This window comes from Elaeis guineensis, chromosome 10 (assembly GCF_000442705.2).
Source record: "Elaeis guineensis isolate ETL-2024a chromosome 10, EG11, whole genome shotgun sequence".
Taxonomy (NCBI): Eukaryota; Viridiplantae; Streptophyta; class Magnoliopsida; order Arecales; family Arecaceae; genus Elaeis; species Elaeis guineensis.
In genome coordinates this window covers 33349291-33368883 of record NC_026002.2, presented here as the reverse complement: position 1 = coordinate 33368883, position 19593 = coordinate 33349291, and the positions used below count along the sequence as shown (strand labels likewise).

The window sequence follows — 19593 nt, the reverse complement described above, 5'->3', positions numbered from 1 at the left end:
ATATTGAGGATATTAGTGCCAGCACTCATACTATAGCAGATGATGATGATGATGAGCCTCCGACAACTATTCTTATGATACAAATATCAAATTCGAGAAGTCACTAGCAGCACAGACAGGGGCAGTTTCTAATTATCCTGAGAGTTTAAACAGACCATCTATTAGATTGGATGAGGATTTATTGGTTTAGAGAGTCTCTTCGAGGATCGTGGATATGGTCCGCGCACAAATTCAGCAACTCACTTCAAAGGCCATTTCACTACTCAGGGAGGAGACTGCACGGTTGATCTAGGAGATTTCTATTGTGAGGTCGGATGCTCAAGAGCAACCATCTGGAGATGCTCATCCACCCTCACCATCTCAGCCTGAACCCTCTACCTAAGATTTTATCGTTCTATCCTTTTAGGATGCTAGGACTCATCTTGTAGAGCTTTTATATTCCTAACAATCCACCTTTTGGTAGATATTATTTGGTTTCATGCATGTATTGATGACCTTTTGTAATCATTATCTTTTGCAATCACTTTTTAAAAATCAATGAATGAGAATTGTTCTTTTATAAAAATGTCCAATATACAATGTTATTGATTCAATTGAGCTTATTGTATTTATATTTACACACGCTTGCTTTATGTGCCTTGTCCATAACACTAAGGGGGAGAAATATGTAAAACTTATTTTTCTTGAAATTAATTGAATATATATATTTTGGAAGAAAAAGGAGGAGTATCAAGATAAATAAATCATTTGGCATTAACTATTAAAAATAGGAAGAGAATTAAGTAAATTAAGATTTTCCAGCATTTGTTATGAAAAATAGGGGGAGTTAACTTTATTGGTTTATTGGAATATTAAAAAAAAAATCTTCTTTATAACTTAACAAAAATAAAAATTATCAATGATCATTAATCTTGTTATTCTATTTATTTGATTTGTTTAGAAAAATCAGAATTTAATGTTGAACATTGATACTTTGATTTGATCAATCATATGTTTTTCATTCATATTTTGTATGGTTTGAATTGATCATCATTTTTTATATTTAATTGGTATTTGAAAAATATTTACATCAATTGATCATGAACTTGAGAAATGCTTTTAAATGGTATCAAGACATTTCTTCTTAATTTTTTTTTTCAAATTTGGTATCAATGATATCATTTTTGCCTTGCATCTTATTGCTTCTTTTTTATGGACAAAAGAATTGAATATTTAATCTCAAATTTGGCGTTGCATTGATATATTCTTAACCTCTGTTGAGACAAAATCGAGAGTTTCATGCCTCTTTGAACTTAATTGAGATTTACTAAGATGAGGATGATATGGATTTAAACAGAAAATCTCTCTACGATATATTTTACATGATCTATTGATATCAATTCAAAATAATTGGTCTTCAATAATCTATTGACGTCAATTCTAAATAATCCATCATTTTTATTTAAATTTCATTGATTCATTTCTTAACAATTGATATGACTTATTTTTTTTTAATTCTTTAACTTTTAAGCTAAAAAATTAGTTTCATCTGAGTTTAATCGATTCATTTGAATTTGAAAGAAAGAGATGAGTTTTGAAAAACTAAATATATCCTATACTTTGCTTTGAATAGTCTATTCAAAATCTTTAGCATTGAAAAGTTCTTACTCTTGGATCTTTAGGCACAAAGCATATATCTAACTAAATTTGAGAAAATATTTTTGCATCCATACTTTTGAGAATGAAGTGCCATCAAACTTATAATGCTCAAAATTTAAGTGACATTTTTTCTGAAACTAGTCAAATTTGAATTAAATTTGATACATATCTTTAATTCATTAAAAAAAGAAAGAATCAAATCCATTTAAAAAAGGGGGAGAGCCATTTTGACCAAAAGGAATCTGAATTCAAGTTATCTTTGAAAAAAAAAAATCCTATAAAATCTCAAGAGATGCTTGGTTGGGGGGGGGGTTTGGAATTGGAATGAGAATGGGTCACTTCCGTTCTGACAGTTTAGTTGGGGGGAGTTCTATTCCGATTCTGATTCTGGAGTGGAATGAGAATGTTCAATCTACATAGAACTCAATCCCTACTCTCATTTATGGATTCAAATTTTCATTTCAATTTCGATTTCGATTCTAATTCCGATTACGAATCAAGTGCTTCGTTAATTTCATATATTTTTTAATTAAAAAAGGAGAGAAGAAGATTTAATACATTTAATACAATTCAATTGATTTTGATGATATATCTTGATTTTTCCCATAAGCCTTTTTGATGCAGTCAAAAAGGGAGAGAGTTATGATGAGTATATGCTTGAATTGCTTAAAATGAAAATGCTTGGAATCACATGTTTCAAATTTTTGAAATGCTTGATATTTTAGATCAATTAAAATATGAAATATTTAAAATCTGAATTCAAGCTAAATTGAAGTACTCATGAAATGTATATTCATATATGATTATTTTGTCACTTTATGCTCTATGTTAGCAATTTAATTGAAACACATTATATTTATTATTGATGCATATACTTAAAGTTTTATCATCATCAAAAAGAAAGAAATTGTTGACCTTATGATTGATTTTAATGATCACCAAATTTTGAGTAATTATGATTCTAATCATGTATTTTAAGGTTGGATATAGGATTTTTTAGGTACTTTAATTAAAGAATCAATCTATGAAAGATCCCTTCAAAAGAAGCTAAATCAAGGATTTCAAAGAAGATTTTTCAAGTTTCAGACTTAGTGAAGTCAACCCCAAGAGGCTAGGAGCTGACCCTTGCACTCAAGTAGACTGAAACAGAAGAGTTTTTAAGTTTCAGAATGATCAAAAGTTGATCCCAAAGAAGAGGAGTCGACTCTAGCATGTTGGAAGAAGATTGGCATGGGTTTGAGTCGACTCATGTACAGGACAAGCCAATTCTTTCAGAAAAGATAGAAGGCTGCATTTTCAGAACTACAGTTCAGATCGACTCTTGAAGAGCTCAAGTCGAGCTCAGATCAATTGGAGTCGATCCTTGAGGAATTGGAGTCATCCCAAGTCTGACATTGCACTAACGATTAGTTTTCTGCATTATTTCTAACAGCTAATTTTTACTTTTAACGGTTATTCCAACCATTCCAATAGCCAAAACTTACTCTCCAACTACTTTCAAGCTTTTTAAATGCTAGAGAATCAATTGGGAAGTAAGCTAAATAGATCAAAAAGAGAAAATCATCAATTTGAGTAAGCTTCATTGACTGCCATTGAAAAGAGGACAAAAGAGAGGATTAAGTGTATAGATTTGAAAACTTTTAAAGAGTGATCTTCTCCAATATTTTCTATATCCTCTCAAGCATCAAAGAAGAGAAGTCAAGTATCAAAAGAGTAATTTTTCATCGACTTTCTCAGTGCCTAAAAGAGTCTATTTTCTGTTTTTCTTTTGTGCTGAATTTCTATTTCTTGTATTTTATTTTTTTTACAAGTTTCTTTGAGAGAAAGAAACAAGGGGTAAATGCCTGTCTAAATTCAAAATTGGATTTTATAGATTTTGGTTGGTGAGCCCATAAAACCAATTGGGTTTAATTATAATCCCAAAAAATAATTATATAAGGTTGTGGTTGGTGATCCCGTAAAACTAGCTGAATTTAATTGTGATCCTGAAAAATAATTGTGTAAGATTGTGGCTGGTGATTTCGAAAAACCAACTGAATTTATTTGTGATACCGGATAAAACAAACAGGCTGTGATTGAGGAGGTTATAGTGAAATTCCTAAAGAACTCTTGGAAAGTGAATGTAGGTACGGAGTTACACCGAACCACTATAAAATTCTTATCCTTGTGTTGTACTTTGTGTACTTGCTTTTAATTCTTGCTTACATTCTTATTTTACTTTTATTTTTTTAATTCTGCTGCAATACAATTGTATACACTCCATAATCACTTAAAATAGCTTAAATTGAAGCACATTATTATTTAAATTTTAAATTTAGTTAAAATTTTTAAAAAATCTAATTCATCCCTCCTCTTAGATTACTATCTTTTTCAGTAACACTACCTCACTATCTCTCCACCTCCTCCTCCTCCTCCTCCTTGCCATCTCCTCATCATCCCGTCCCCCGCTTCCTCACGTCATCTTCACCTCTCTTAGTCTCAGTTGCCTCCTAACTGACATAGCTACCTACCCACCTCCCTTTTTTGTCCTCATATAGATTAGCCTGAGGCCCGACCTAGAGGCCCAAAAGCTGATATAGGGTAGGTTTGTATTTGGGAGGAGGCCTGAAGGCCGGGGCAAGCCGGGCTCGGGCTTGAAAGATGGTTCCAATCCCCTGTGCTACATCCGGCCCCACCCGTCCGACAAGCAGGTCCGGTGGCCTGTCACGCAGGGAAGGTGCTTGGGAAGAATGGGTGGCATCTCACCTCATGTTGCTGCCTTTTTTTTTTTTTTTTGGGTGTGTGCATGTGTGTGAAACAACAAATGGAGACCATCAAATTATATTTTTGTAATGTCTTTTCGTCAACCCAATGTGAAGAAAAAAAAAAAAAAAAATGAAGGAAAGAATTTTTCGGGGTTTACCCTCCTATGTAATTGTCCTATGGTCACTCTGAAAAAAAAAAAAAGTTTACCCATTTATAGTTAATTTAAAAAAAAATTATCAAAATAATGTCTAGTTCAAACTATTTATAGAAATATTGTTAAGAAAAAAGTCGTCCTTTGAAAAGGTAATTCTGAGAGAAATGATTTATAAATCGCTCTTTGATATGATGACTTTTTCTTTTTCTATGCCAGCTAGCTTTATAACTCTCTCTTGGCAAGGCGACTCTTTCATTTTCTATATTTTTCTTCTTTATTTTAAGTTAATATTTTCATTTATTTTACTCTCCATTAACTTTAAAATATAAATATAAATAAATAAATATCTTTCTATTTGGAATTAATAAAAATATTAAAAAAATTAAAATCTTTAAGAATAAAAAGTCAAAACTTGGATTTCAGATCAAATTTTTTTCAAACTCAAAATTTTGAAAACTTTCCTTATTTAAAATGAATAGGTCACAGGGTCTCAAAATTTATTAAAAATTATTTTAAGACTCACTAATATCCAAGGATCAATTACCGTCAATTTTGATTTCAAAAAAATATATATTTTATATAACCTTCGTAACGATAGATAGTTACAAATTATGTTCAACTGGCTTCAATAAATTTTGGCAAGATAAATTTAATTCAAAGTAGTTTATAATTCAATCTTAAATTCAAAGTAATTTGAATTAAACTTACTTTGTCAAAATCTGTTGAACTCAGTTGGATACAATTTGTGACTATCTGCCGTTAAGGATTCTAAAAATTTTTTAAGTCGAAAAACTAGCATCCATATGAAGGGCTATAAAATATATATTTTTTGAAATCAAAATTGATGGTACTTGATCCTTGGACGTTAGTGAGTCACAAAATAATTTTTAATAAATTTTGAGATCTTTTAACCTATTCGTTCTAAAGAAGGAAAGTTTTAAAAATTTCAGATTTGAAAAAAAATTGAACTAAAACTCAAGTTTTGACTTCTTATTCTTAAAGATTTTAATTTTTCTAATATTTTTATTGATTTCAAATAAGAGATATTTTTTTATTTACATTTATATTTTAAAGTTAATGGGCACCTACATGAGGATGTAAGCGCCTACATCCTATATCAGGGATGTAGGCACCTACATCCCGGACGCCTACATGAGGATGTAGGCACCTACATCCTGGATGTAGGCGCCAGGGATGTAGGCGCCCACAAAGATAGATGTAGGCGCCTACATCCACTATATTGGGTCCAATTTTAGGTGCCTTCCTTCCATCATTTTTGCATTCATTGAATCCAACCCAAGTCACCAAACTAGTTCGAAATATCGACTCTTATTCTTCCCCTCAAGATCCCTATCTCACCGTCTCCACAACTATCGTACTATCTCCACTCACATCTTAAATCGTAAACCAAAAATCTCCTTTTCAAACCAAAAACTTCCTTCCCATCTCCTTCTCGGCCAATCTTCAACCTGATGGCTCTGAAGATGCGTCTTCCCCAACGCCAAAGAGCAACCAGAAATGAAGAAGCAGGAAAAGAGGAGCAAGTGAAGCATCAGCTTCATCACCTCCTTCAAGATCACCTCCTCCAAGAACTCCAGTGACAAAAATATTCTCTAAGGCCGTATTGTTGATATGAATTTTTTAGACTTAGAGGGATTTGAGATTGCAAACTTAATTAGAGTTATGGGATGAAAATTCATGTCCACAGTTTAAGCCCCAATATTTATGAAGTTAGTTAGAGAGTTTTATAAGAATATTTTATTTGAAGAAGAAACCGTATCATCTTTGGTGAAAGAAAAGAAAATTTATTTTGATGATAAAATACTAAGATAAATTTTGAAACAAGAAAATTTATTTTGATGATGAAATATTAAGATAAATTTTGAAACTTTCAACTGTAAGTGACCTACGGGACAGTAGAAGAGATAGAAGTGCAAGAATAGTTTCTATTCTTAGGGTAAATGATCACAGTCAATTCTGTAAAATTTATGAATGACACTTAAATATTAAAATGTGACTCCTCCATATCAACCTAAAATAGGATTTGATACTGTAACAGAGAGGGACTTAGCAATTATATATCATGTAGTCCAATGCATCCCACTCAACTTTCTAAAAATGATCATCAAGACTATGCAAAAAGCAGTGGATAGAGCACAGATATCCCTACCTTATGCCATGATTTTAACCCATATCTTTAAATATTATAGAGTAAAGAGTAAGGATTCAGAGTGAACAATCAACAAAATTAGGCAGAGGTAGCAAAATCAATGAAGAAGCCCTCCACAAAATGCATTGATTTAAAATTGATGGTGAGTAGATTAGAAAGGATGGAAGCAAAGAACATGTAGAGGAGGATATTTCAGCTGATAAAGAAAGACCTCAATATAGGAGTGAAGCAAGACCTTTCAGGTCTACGGAGCGTGTAGAACCTATTAAGCAAGTGAAGATGACTCCACATGTGGTCAGTGCAATCGCTCAGGAGGTTACATCTATTCTTCAATTCTCGTCTTCAAGAGAGAGCACTGCACGTATAGATTCTAGCGACATACATAGTTCTTCATTCGAGCAAAAATTGGACAATCTTATTTCAGCTAAGACAGGACATTCGTAATTTGATCTGTCATATCGAAGAATTAGAGAGATGTTCACCTCATACAGATATACGACATCAGCTATGTGAGGTTATCTGCACTCTTAAAGTGATCTAGACTACGATACAGAGAGAATCAGATGGGATAGAAAGACAAAATATTCTCTTTACTGGATTGGCTGTAGTTTTGCAGAATATTGTCCAAATTAGCCAACAAATAAATATTCTTGTTTCGAATCTCCCAAGTGATCAATCCAGTCAGCCTCCTCAGCCATCTTCCTCTAGACCATCCTCATCTAGACCATCTTCATCTATCTGTCGCTAACGTCCTGCAATCTAGTCTGATCCTAAGGATGAGACTGTATCGAGTTTTATGTGTTATGTATTATGATAATGTAGTATTTTGGTTTTATATGTTGTGTGTTGTGATGATGTAAAATTAGATCCTATCCCATTCAGGAATTGCATTAATTCTATAGGTAATTATGATAATCAATCGATGCGCAATAGGGGCCGAAAAAAATTTCGGTAGTATTTTTCTTTAGTTCTCCCCACACGGCTGAAAATGTGTGAGAAAAACTAAAGAAAAATACTGTCCGAAATTTCTTTCGGTTCCTATATAAAGAAAAATGCATCGGTTGATTACCATAATTACTTATATAATTAATTACAATTCTCAAACTGTCCAAACTGGATGACCAATGTACATAATTCTCCCATCCGTACAAAAAAAATATAATTGTACGGATATTTTAGAATATGTACCTTATCTATGATTCCATGTAATGCAAAATTTTAAAAAAATATAAACTTAATGGTTGGGTTCCAGATTTTAGACCCAACCATCCAACCATTATAAAAATAAATTTATAATTCAAATAAAATAATAAATCATAAAAATTAAAAAAAATAAATTAAAATTATCCTTGAGGAATGCCGGCGGCAGTTCGGAGAGGTACGTCGGGGAGGAGGGGACTGAGGTTCTCGCACCCAGAGAAGGGAGGGCCGTCAGAGAGAAGGGGGATAGCCGTAGAGGACTGAGGTGAGGCATTTGCGCTGGGGACCGAGAGGAGCGGCGGGGTTCGTGCGGGGAGGAGGGGGGCATCGAGCGGCGGGGATCGCGCGAGGAGGGGGGCCGAGAGGGAGAGATTGTGTGGGGAGGAGGGGGGATCGAATGTCACGGGGAGGAGGGGGGACTGAGTGTCGTTAGAGAGGGAACCGAGTGTCACCGGGAGGAGGGGGACCGACTGGTTTGTCGTGGGAAAGAGTGGGGCCGACTGTGATTTTTATTTTTATTTTTTGGTAAGTCCCTTCGTTCCACAGGTGACTGATATAGTCGTCCTTCCATAAGGCGACTATAAAAGTCACCCTTCCATCAGGCGATTATGAAAGTCGTCCTCTCAAATACCAATATTATCGACTGACTCACCACCCCACACCCTCCCACATAACGTAGAGGGGGTCCAGATGACACCTAAAGTTTTTCTACCATAGGCCGACTTTCTTGTGGGCAGTAGTTTAGTAAATATTTTTTAAAAAATATTATTTTGATAAATAATTTTAAAAATAACAATAAATAGATAAAAAGTCTAAAAATTAAAGAAATAATACAGCTGTTTGGGATGAAGTTGTACTTGATTTTATGAATAATAGTTTTTTTTTATTATTATTTATTTATTTACAGAAAGAAAGACCAGTTGCAGCAATTGCTTTTTAAACTCTGCAGTCTGGACCCCTTTAAAGATTGGAGCTGCCGTCTGGGAAACTCTTAAAGTTCAACAAACTACCAGAACTTGTGGAAATGTATCTCGGCAATCTTTCCTTAGCTTAATTTTTTTGTCCTTCTTTCTTCTTTCTTTCAACTCCCTTTTTTTTTTTTTTCAACTAAAGAAAAGGTTCGGTCGTATTATCTTAACCCGAGTTGAACATGTGCATTTGAGTGGAAACATTGATAGACTATACGAGAGTAAGCACTCTAATTACGAAGGTCTAGATATTTAGAAATGTACCATCCAAAAATGATATCCAGAATATCTGATAGCTAAGCAGAGAGACAGTACCATTGGAACAAGTTTCACAAGCTTGACATTACTTTAAATCATAATTATAATATATATGTCAGTTCTATAATGCAAGCACTGACCACTTCATCACTATAAAATATGCAACTCATGTCTGGTCGCCTTTGAAGGTTCTGGTGGAGTAGTTGTTTGGTGGGCGAAGTGGTTGACATTACCTTGCTCCTTTCCCTGCGCGAGGAGGGAGGGTGACGATCAATTTTGTAGGGGATGAGTTGGAAGTATTTTTCTTGGATGAGATATAAACAAAAGATATGTTGATTTCCCCAATGACGCTTACATTGGAGAGGATAAAGGGATCTGACATTTGAGATGGATTTGTATTAGGTAAGCTGAAAAAATCTCTCTTCTACCAGTTAAAGACTAACCAGAGATTTAAAATTGCATCCTTCCACCACCACCTCTTCTTAATATGATCTCATGAGGGTGGTTGTGGGATGGACTGGGTTTGGTTGAGGTCTAAAGTGATTTGGAAGGAAACATCCTATGTTGGATTTAGACTATGACTGTGCTAAAGTTTCATCTGAACTTTAGGATGTTAGGTCTGGCATCTATCACTTTTCATCTTGGATGAGACTCATAGGTTGTCGAATTATAAATTCAGCATATTGTTTTTTTTTATTAAAACTAGGATGGAAAGAAAGTCCGGCCAAAATCGGGTGATGGTAGGATTCGGAACGTAGTCATTGTTATCAAAACATAATTGCCACATATCATAGTTCGAGAAGCCTTTAGAAGACAATCCCTGTTTAGATGATATTGTTCTTTGAGCAATGGAAGAAAAGAATAAAAAACCCATAAGAACTTTTCCTTGGTCAATGGGATTGGAACCATTTGATGACACGTTTCCAATGATTCACATAAATAATAAATTTGCAACAAAAGTTAGTCATATAAATTTACCATTTGATGCGAGCAACCACCAATGAAAATATGTCTTTCACTCAATTTTGTTATTTGTCGCAAATAATAAAGTTTCTGCTATGCATCAAATATCCTACCCCTCCAATCAAATACATTTATTGTATATGCAAATAACCTATAATGAAGAAGTATAGAAATTACTAATCTCATGCATTTCATTATTTTGTAAGAGCATAATATGTCCTCAAATACCGAGGTTATAATCTCCTCAAAATTTCAAACCTGATGGCAATATCAAGTATTTCTATAATAACTTAGGTTTCTTGGCCAAAAACAATGATGTTAGATCTTTGTGTGACTGTCAATAGTTTTATCCATTTCTGCCAAATCCCACAAATTATTTTACAAATTGAGTATGCATGTAAAAGCTGAAGCATATGATTACCTTCACCTTTTTCACTCAAGCTATACTAGAATGACCACTTTAAATGATGTATCCTATATCAACATGACATTACTTAGGTTCAGAAAAAGCAATGTTTAAGTCCTTTTAATGGCATAGTGATATCCAGTTTATTTCATGCTTATGAGAGATCACGCCTCACGAGACTTGTACTATTACTTGGTCCACTCTTCCACCAAGCCTTCCAAAGTATACTGTACAGAATTGATCGTATATTTAAACGTTGGATTGCATTGATTACCTCATTTTTTATTTAAATCAAGTAGTGCTAGGACGACCATTTCATGAGATGCATCTGATAAAAGAGGGATATTATGGATCCTTCATCAATATAACATCAATTAGATTCACAAAAATAATATTTAAATGCTTTTTATGGGGCCCTGCTGATATCATGCTAATACAATATGCCAAACCCCTCTTATGAGCTCTTCTATATATCAGATTTATCCTATAAACTGGTCCACTCCAAATCTTTCAGTATATAGTGTATAGAAATTAAGTGCATATGTTAAGCTAAGAGTGCACTAATTACCTTCAGTTTTCTTAAATAGTGTTAGGAGGACCATTTTATTGGACATATCTCATAGGATAATTAATATGTCATGAATTTTTCGCCAACAGGATACCAATATTCACAAAATAATACTTAAATGTCTTTTATAGACCCCAGCTGACGCACGCCTCTCTTGTGAGCTGCGGCGTGAGACTTGTTCCATAAAGTGGTCCACTCTTCCACTCGTGAAATATAGTTTATATAAATCGACTACATATATAAAAGCTGAAGTAAATTAATTACCTTTATGTTCACCAAAAAAAAAAAAAACCATTAATTACTTTAAATTTTCACAACCAAGTAATGCTAAAGGACCACTTTATGAACCCAGATAGTTTTTATGTTATGAGTTTTTTATCAATCTGATATCAATTAGGTTTATCAAATGTAATACTTAATTACCTTTTACAATTTGCTTAATTACGTTTTATAGTTTACACTAATAAAACATACATGACCCCTAGTGAGTTGTCTTATGAGACTTGTATCATAAAGTGGTCTGTTCTTTTAATTACCAAGACTTGCAAAACATACTATACCAATAGAATGTACATATAAAAGTTTGAGCACGATATTTTTACTTTTCTCAATTGAGCAGCATTAGAAGGGCCACTTCATTAGATCTTCCCATAGGTTAGTTGATGATGGAGACTCATATACCGTAAAAAGTAATTTTAAAGTATTTTTTCTGGAGACCATTTGGCATCATGCTTACGCAATGTATGTATCTATGAGACTTATTTGATATACAATCAAGATTTTTTACTATACATGGACCGCATCATAGAGTGTTATGCATTCTTGGGTTATTACCATCATGAAATGGATAGCCATCAACCAATGCATGCCATATATGAGTTGATATGCAGTATCTGGTAGCCATCCATTAGCACATATTTGATGGTCATCCATCTTTGAGCATTCATCATAGAGCATCCATACTCATGTTCACCCATCTAGCTAGCAAGTCTTAATTTTAAAATAAAATATATAGAAAATTAAATGCATGTATAAAACCCGAACATTAATTACACTTCCTTTTCTTCAACTAGGAGAGTCATTTTATAAACTTATGAGACAATTAATGCATAACAAATCCTTCATCAGATAATACCAGTTAGGTTCAGAAAAAATAACATCTAGTTATCTTTTAAAGAGTCCAATTACATCAGTACTGCTGAAAGATGTACACCTCACGAGTATTTCCATGAAACAATGACTCATGACACTGGTGTTTAACACATGAACCAGCACAAGAGTCTGTTGTGAAATTTCTTTCTAACTGAGATTAAAAAAGGTAGGCAGCACCAGCTAGCAAACAAAACAGGAAAGACAGAAGAACAGGTAGAACGTAACGTAGACAAGTACAACGTTAGGAAAGGAAATTAAGAGGGAGGCATCCACCTGGCTGGAACTAAATGGAAGCATTTAATCTCTTCTTTTAAGAACAGAGAAACCAATGGGCGTTACATCGAAGTACCATCGGTTTCATCGAGGAGATAGAATAAAATAAATAAGAATTCGGCATTATATAAAGGGTTCATCTCTTCGTTGCACCTCTGCCAAGGCCCAAGCTCTCCCATCTTTAATCCTTCTTGAGTTGCTGTTGAGAAGAACCAAAAGAGAGATGGCTACGCTTACGGTTCCTGAACCTGTTCCTTCTCCAGTTGAAGATGCTGAGAGGCTTAGGAAGGCCTTCCAAGGTATATAACTTCTCTCTATGTTCCTTGCACTTCTCTTTTCATGGATCTAGTATTTTAGTTTGGTGTTGTTCTATCTAAGAAGTTTCGGAGAAGCTAATGGATAAGATGGATAGGACATCCTTTTGGTTGCCCATGTCCCTATCTTGACCTGCTATCCTATTCCATCCACCTGATAAAGCTCAGTATCTATGCCCATAGGGGATGAGTGATCGATGACGTACGGGTGGATAGGAATGGATCATAGATCGGGGATATCCAAATTTCCAAGCTAAACATATTTGTGGATTTTTAAACCTGATATCCTCACTACCAAGGTGGGTGGCTGATAGGATACCAGTTTATCTTGGCCAAAATAGATGACTTTAAAGAAGGGTCAAAATGGATCAACTTCATGAAGACATTAACTTTAATATTCGAAAATGAAAATTTTATTTAGAGTTGTTCAAATGAGAAAACAAAAAAAATCTGGCAATCTAATAAATCTAATAAATATATATTAAAATGGAATCTGTGTTAGCAGAGCTCTCCATTTACTATATATTTGTATATTATTTCGCCATCTGTGTGATACTATAAATATTATTTAACATCTCATCAATAATATTTAATTCAATAATACAAGTGTAAAAGAAAAAAGAAGATATTTCATGAGAGCATTCATAAGATTTTATTATTGTTTATGAGCACCACATATTTGTATATTATTTTGCCACTTATATAATACTCTAAATATTATTCAATATCTCATCAATGATATTTAATTCAATGATGTAATAGAGGATATTTTCATGGTGTAGAAGAAAAGAGGATATTTCATAGGAACATTCATAAGGTTTTTTATTTTTGTTTATGAAAACTTGGGCCCACTAGTTAATTATATATGATGCAAGTAGGGCCATGTAGCAGGTAGGGTTGGCTAGTGGCTACGGTCTAATAAGAGGTGCATGGGACTCTATCATTATTTATAAAAATAACTGATATTTTCATAATAATATTTTAAAAAATTAATAATATTAGTAATTTATTAAAAAATATTAAAAAATTATATTTTTATTAAAAACTAATAAAGTATTTAATGATGAAATAAATATTATATAAATTAATAAAAATATAATGGCTTTTAGATAATGATATAATTTCTAAAATAATATTTTGGGGATGCTATCCATTTTAAATAAAAAAAAAATCTCATATATTTGTATGGGTTATGTGCTAGTATATTGATGTGATATTGGCCTCCATTCATATCCTTACAAACTAATATCTCAGCCTGAGATTTCATCTGGATAACAAAAAATTGCCTTTGTCTCTTTATGCAGCCCGGGTATTCTTTTATTTTTCTTCTTTTTCTTTTTTTTTTTTTATTTTTCCCATTTCAGATGAGTTTAATATATTCTTCACGGTATCAAGGAATATGCTTTATATATGGACATGACATTATGCTAACATGCATCCGCCATCCATTGGACCTTAGGATGTACAAAAATATGGAGGTGCATGCGCGCATATATCCCATGGTGTGATGGATAGACGGTTTGGACCATCAAACATCCGATTTGCTTATGGTCCGACCTACTCCATTTTCTTTCAACATATCTGTGATGCTATATGATGTCAGAAGCACCAAGATATAAAATGAATGTTATGTGGCTGGATGATTAGGCCCTGGGTGCCGGACTAAACTGCCACCATTGGATCTTTTCATGGGAGTTCATGATAAAGGCATAGTCACAAGTCAATAGTATGTTATTTTTTTTCCCCTATCATCCATTAACTCCATGATGCAATTTAGATTGTATGTACCAGCTCTCCGACGTGAACAATTACATTGACATGCTAATTAGACTTGGTCCTCCTTTCTTTTTTTCTTTTTCTTTTTTTTTTTTTTTTTGTGTGCGTGCGTGTGTGTGTGTGTGTGTGAGAGAGAGAGAGAGAGAGAGAGAGAGAAGCAAAGATGCAAAAATTTTCAAAGCCATGTGTCCCCTACAATCTATACTCACTCCAACACACCACCTTAACCCATATAAATCAAAATCTCAGTTTATTCATCTAGCTATCCGCCGTCCATCGAAATGATGACCTCAAGTTTTGAAATCACTGATCGTTTGCATCCATTAGATCAGATTTACAATCAATGGTCACAAAATAAATTCATGAAAGCAAATATTAAATATTGAAACCCCTATCCTTCAGGAAAGGAACGCCATATGCTGCCTTATAATTTTAATAGCCTAACACAGTTTCTGTGTTTCGTTCCTTAAAAGGGGAAGTTCTGAGGTTGGGTGAGAGCACAATATTATTCTCTCTCTAATACAGTTTTCACTCAATTGTGCTATCCTTGACCCTATCACAAATATAGTTGTAGACACGTACATAGAAATATATGGACATGCCTTCAGGTATACTGATCAGTCAGCACTCATCAGCAACCTTACTAAGATGACTTCTAGGCCAAGATTATTTTTTATGACAAATTCAAGCTTTCAAGTTTTGGGTCCAGTTGGGTTTAGGACCTAATAGTTGAGGTCTAGCCTAGTTTTTCTTGAGGCAGATTCATGTGCAACCCAGACTAGCCTGGCCCATTGGGTTGGGCAGCATATTGCACTGAAGAAATTATATGATGTGTCGCATGCTGTGCATCATATCTTGCATTAGATGTTTAGATCTTCCAACAAGAAATGGACCACCCAACATGCTCCCATGGGTGTTCTTGTTGGTCACTACAAGCATGTATAGTTATGTTGTTGTAGTTAGTTTTGACTATTACCATGAGAACCATGCCCCTCCATACACAAAGTTAAGGAGACTTCATTTGAAGTAACTGGTCCACTGCCAAAGAAGGTAGCAGATACTTCAACTATTCTGATAGACCATTAGATGTATTCTTCGTCACTAGAACTTAATTGGTATCCACAATTATCAGTGAACCACCCACCTGACATTCAGCCTTGATTACATGATCCCTGGCCTAACCAATTCTGAGAAAGCAATAGCGATCAGCTTCGACATTTTAATGCTTGATTAGTATCGATGCAGAGTAGTAGGTAACTTACAATGATCTCTACTGGCATCATCAAGGATGTTGTGAACTGCGCAAGTGGTATAGAAAATATTTGAGTTCGCAAGAATGCGGGTCTTTTAATTCCTTTATTAATTATTAATGGAAATTCTCCATTGGGACCTCAGGCTAAAGTTCGTAGGACTAATAATTGCAAATAACTCAGAATGTAGTCAATTATTCAACTTATGTTTCAGCAATTCAGAGATAAAGCAGGTGTACACTCAAGGTACAAGAGAGAAATATCAAAGAATGGGGTACTAAAGGTTATTAATCGTTTTCTTACAAGCAAATTAGGTGCAACTGTTTTGACCACTATAAATCATGAATCATAAGTCATAAACCAAATGTGTGATCAATTGGAAGCAAAATATAGAACTCTTTGTTATCATCGACAAATCTTGCAGAAAAGAAAAATTATCATATGCTTAAATCCCAAATGAAAGGAGTTTTAATTTATTGTACTAGGATGGGGGACCGATGAGAAGGCGGTTATTGCCATATTAGCGCATAGAGATGCGGCTCAAAGGAAGCAAATTAGGTTGGCCTATGAAGAACTTTACAAGGAGAATCTCATCAAACGGCTTGAATCAGAACTCTCTGGAGACTTTGAGGTATCCATCTTAATATCTTCCTATCTTTGTCCTCTTTATATAACATGGCATCATAGACACTTTGGCCTTCAAAACACATTTTTATTAAATGCAGTATATCGAAATTTTCTATTGCAGAGAGCTGTCTACCGCTGGATGTTTGACCCAGTTGAGAGAGAGGCTATTATGGCTAATGTGGCCTTGAAGAAGAATGTAGATTACCAAGTGATCATAGAAATTGCATGTGTGAATTCCCCCAAGGAGCTTTTGGTGGTGAAGCAGGCCTACCATGGTCGCTACAAACACTCCTTGGAAGAAGATGTCGCTTCGAAAACAATTGGAGATTTTCGGAAGGCATGCTTTTAAAAATCATGGCATATGTTCATATTGTTTCTATATTATGCAGTCTCTTATGTTTTTGTGGTTCACGATTAATTTGCAGCTCTTGGTTGCACTGGTGAGCACGTACCGGTATGATGGTGAGGAGATAGATACAGGTTTGGCTAAATCAGAAGCCAAGATTCTTCATGATGTTATCGAGCAGAAGATCTTTAATGATGAGGAGATAATTAGAATTTTGAGTACTAGAAGCAAGGCACAACTTAATGCAACTTTTAATTGTTACAAGGATGAGTATGGTTCTATCACCAAGGTAAGCTTATCTAATCTAGTATTTTAATACCAAATTCTTCTTTCAACTAGGAGTTTACGAATTTTTCACAATAATAATAATATACTGCTTTTATATACAATGATAAGGCTTTGGCTAGCGAGTCTCCAAATGAATTTGCTCTGGCACTACGTATAGCAATCCGCTGCATCACCTCTCCTAAGAAGTATTTTGCAAAGGTGAATAACTATGATGATAGAAGGGGTTTTCATGTTTTCCAACTTCATTGAATAATCCTAGCTTGCTCTATCATTCTTAATTATATAGATATCTTTGATTTTAGGTTCTACGCCATGCAGTCGACAAATCAGGCACTGATGAAGATGCGCTAACTCGTGTGATTGTCATGCATGCGGAGAAGGACCTGAAGGAGATCAAAGAGATGTTCCATGAGAGAACCAATGTTGCTCTTGAACATGCAGTAGCCAAACAGACTTCAGGAGACTATAAGAGCTTTCTCCTTGCTTTAATTGAAGATTGAACATGATGCCTCTGTGTGCATTTCTATCCTTTATGTCTGGTGGTCTTCATCTGGTTTAGAAGTATGCTGAAACAAGAGCTGGTTTTCCTTTATGTTGAGATGCTGGCCTTGAGACATGAACTGCTTTCTGGTGCTGTGTTTGTGTTCATGTTGAACTTGCATGCATGTTTTTCTGCTCCCCTTCATATTTTAGTGTCTATGTGCTATTAAATATTTTTTGTTCAGTAGTTTGTTATGTTAATGCTGCCCTCCATGCCTTTGCTTTTTAGCTTTAATCTACTCGTTGAATTGTTTCCCATGCCTACTTCTCAAGAGCAAACTGCTATTTGATATTTATAACAGTACTAGGATGATTAGGAAATAATATTTACAAAGGATCCTATTTTAACTATTGTATTGACTTTAACTTTGAATTAAGTTATGAAATAAATGATTGGAGATATAATAGGCGACATAATGCATGCTCACATTATGTTAGCCTTCTAGAGGCATTCTTAACACGTAGAAAGAAAATAGCAAAAAGAACAATCATGCATTAATGTACGTTTTACCCTCAACACACACACACACACACACACACATCTATATTGAAGTATGGTTGCTATAGAGATTAGTGCAAAGAGCTTTATTATTCTTATATTTATGTGGTTCCAATTTATAATTCAAGTTTTCAATGACACGAATACTATCTGTATGAAATTAAAACAAACCAATATGGATTTTTCAGATCAGTTTCATTAATAACTTTTCACAAAATTTGGTGGATTAACATTATTTGCTATATTCTTACGTAGTTTGAAATTTGAGTTTTTAACTTTTGTATGAAAATTGCTGGTTCTCAGAAGGCTTTGTGTGCAATTGATGTGGTTTGAAATTTGCTATAACAACCAGCAATATAGAGCTGAAGAGGATTCCCACTGTCTACGGTCAGCGGAATTTAAGTAAAAGAAAGATCATATGCCCGATCGGCAGAATCAAGGTGCAGCAAAATTTAAAATTTGATCCGACATGCAATCCGATCGAGATCACATCTCGATCTGTACCAAATCGTTCATGAATCTAAGATTAAAAAATTTTAAATAATTTTAAATCTGATTATTATCATGATGATCGTATCATCATCTTTGCACGGATAATGAACACCACTATCCGATGATTATGGAGTTGAAGTTCGCAGTCGAGCCACACACATGTCCGGTCTCTACATATATCCACTCGGGCTCGGGCTTGAACTAGGATGCTTTTTCTAACGTCGATCCATCTTCTCCAAGATGGTTCAGCAAGCTTGTGGATCAGCCTACGATCAGATTTTTGATAAAACCTCGATCAACCCTTGATCGTCGCATTATTCTTCCTTCACGCAGATCAACCAATGCTTGACCCTTTGAGTGCTCCAGGTGGATCAACCCAATACATTTGGATGTGGGAGAGGAGGAGACAGTAGAAAAAAGAGGGAGATGGTATGGAGAAGAGAGGATCTGAATTTTTTCTGATTTTTCAATCAATAAAACAATATGGCCGGGGGGGCCTTTTATAGAATTAGGAATCCAAGAGTCCCAAGGCTTTAAGTCATCAAATGACTTAAAGCAGAAGGACTCCTTGTAAGTGGCGCCCCCTCCCTCTCATTTTCATGCTAATACTTCATAGAAACTCTACGAGAAAAATATTTGGACATGCACCATCTTTGGATAAAGATTGTAGGTACAACCTTATCCTCCCTCTCATTTAAATTTGAACTCCTTCAAATTCAAATAGAGGCTAGCCCTTGTCCTTATCCACATGGGAATAAGTCCCCTTAAAATCAAATGGAGCTTTATCCTCATCTTAATTTGAACTCAAATTTAAATGGGGATGAAGCCCTTATCCTCTCACCCTTATCCATAAGTAGCGCTTGACCCATGATCTTATCCAAGGAGGCATGCGCCCTTCTTTCTGTGCACAAAACACTGAAGAAACATGTGGGGCGCCAATTATTGGCACCCAATTCTTTAATTCTT

General features: G+C 34.5%; 1 protein-coding gene across 1 annotated transcript; it reads left to right on the top strand.

The window, feature by feature from the left end:
* The first annotated feature begins 12494 nt into the window (after positions 1–12494).
* On the top strand, positions 12495–17837 carry LOC105052749 (annexin-like protein RJ4). The gene is made up of 6 exons (XM_010933687.4): positions 12495–12794; positions 16321–16466; positions 16584–16799; positions 16888–17097; positions 17205–17294; positions 17399–17837. Exons 1-6 carry the CDS (start codon positions 12719–12721, stop codon positions 17594–17596), a joined length of 936 nt encoding a protein of 311 aa, XP_010931989.1. The 5' UTR covers positions 12495–12718; the 3' UTR covers positions 17597–17837.
* Positions 17838–19593: the final 1756 nt, after the last annotated feature.

Coding starts and splice junctions, on each gene's coding strand:
- LOC105052749 (XM_010933687.4), top strand. CDS start 12,719: ATGGCTACGCTTACGGTTCCTGAACCTGTTCCTTCTCCAGTTGAAGAT. Junction 12,795..16,320: donor GCTTAGGAAGGCCTTCCAAG/GTATATAACTTC, acceptor TTATTGTACTAG/GATGGGGGACCGATGAGAAG. Junction 16,800..16,887: donor CAATTGGAGATTTTCGGAAG/GCATGCTTTTAA, acceptor ATTAATTTGCAG/CTCTTGGTTGCACTGGTGAG.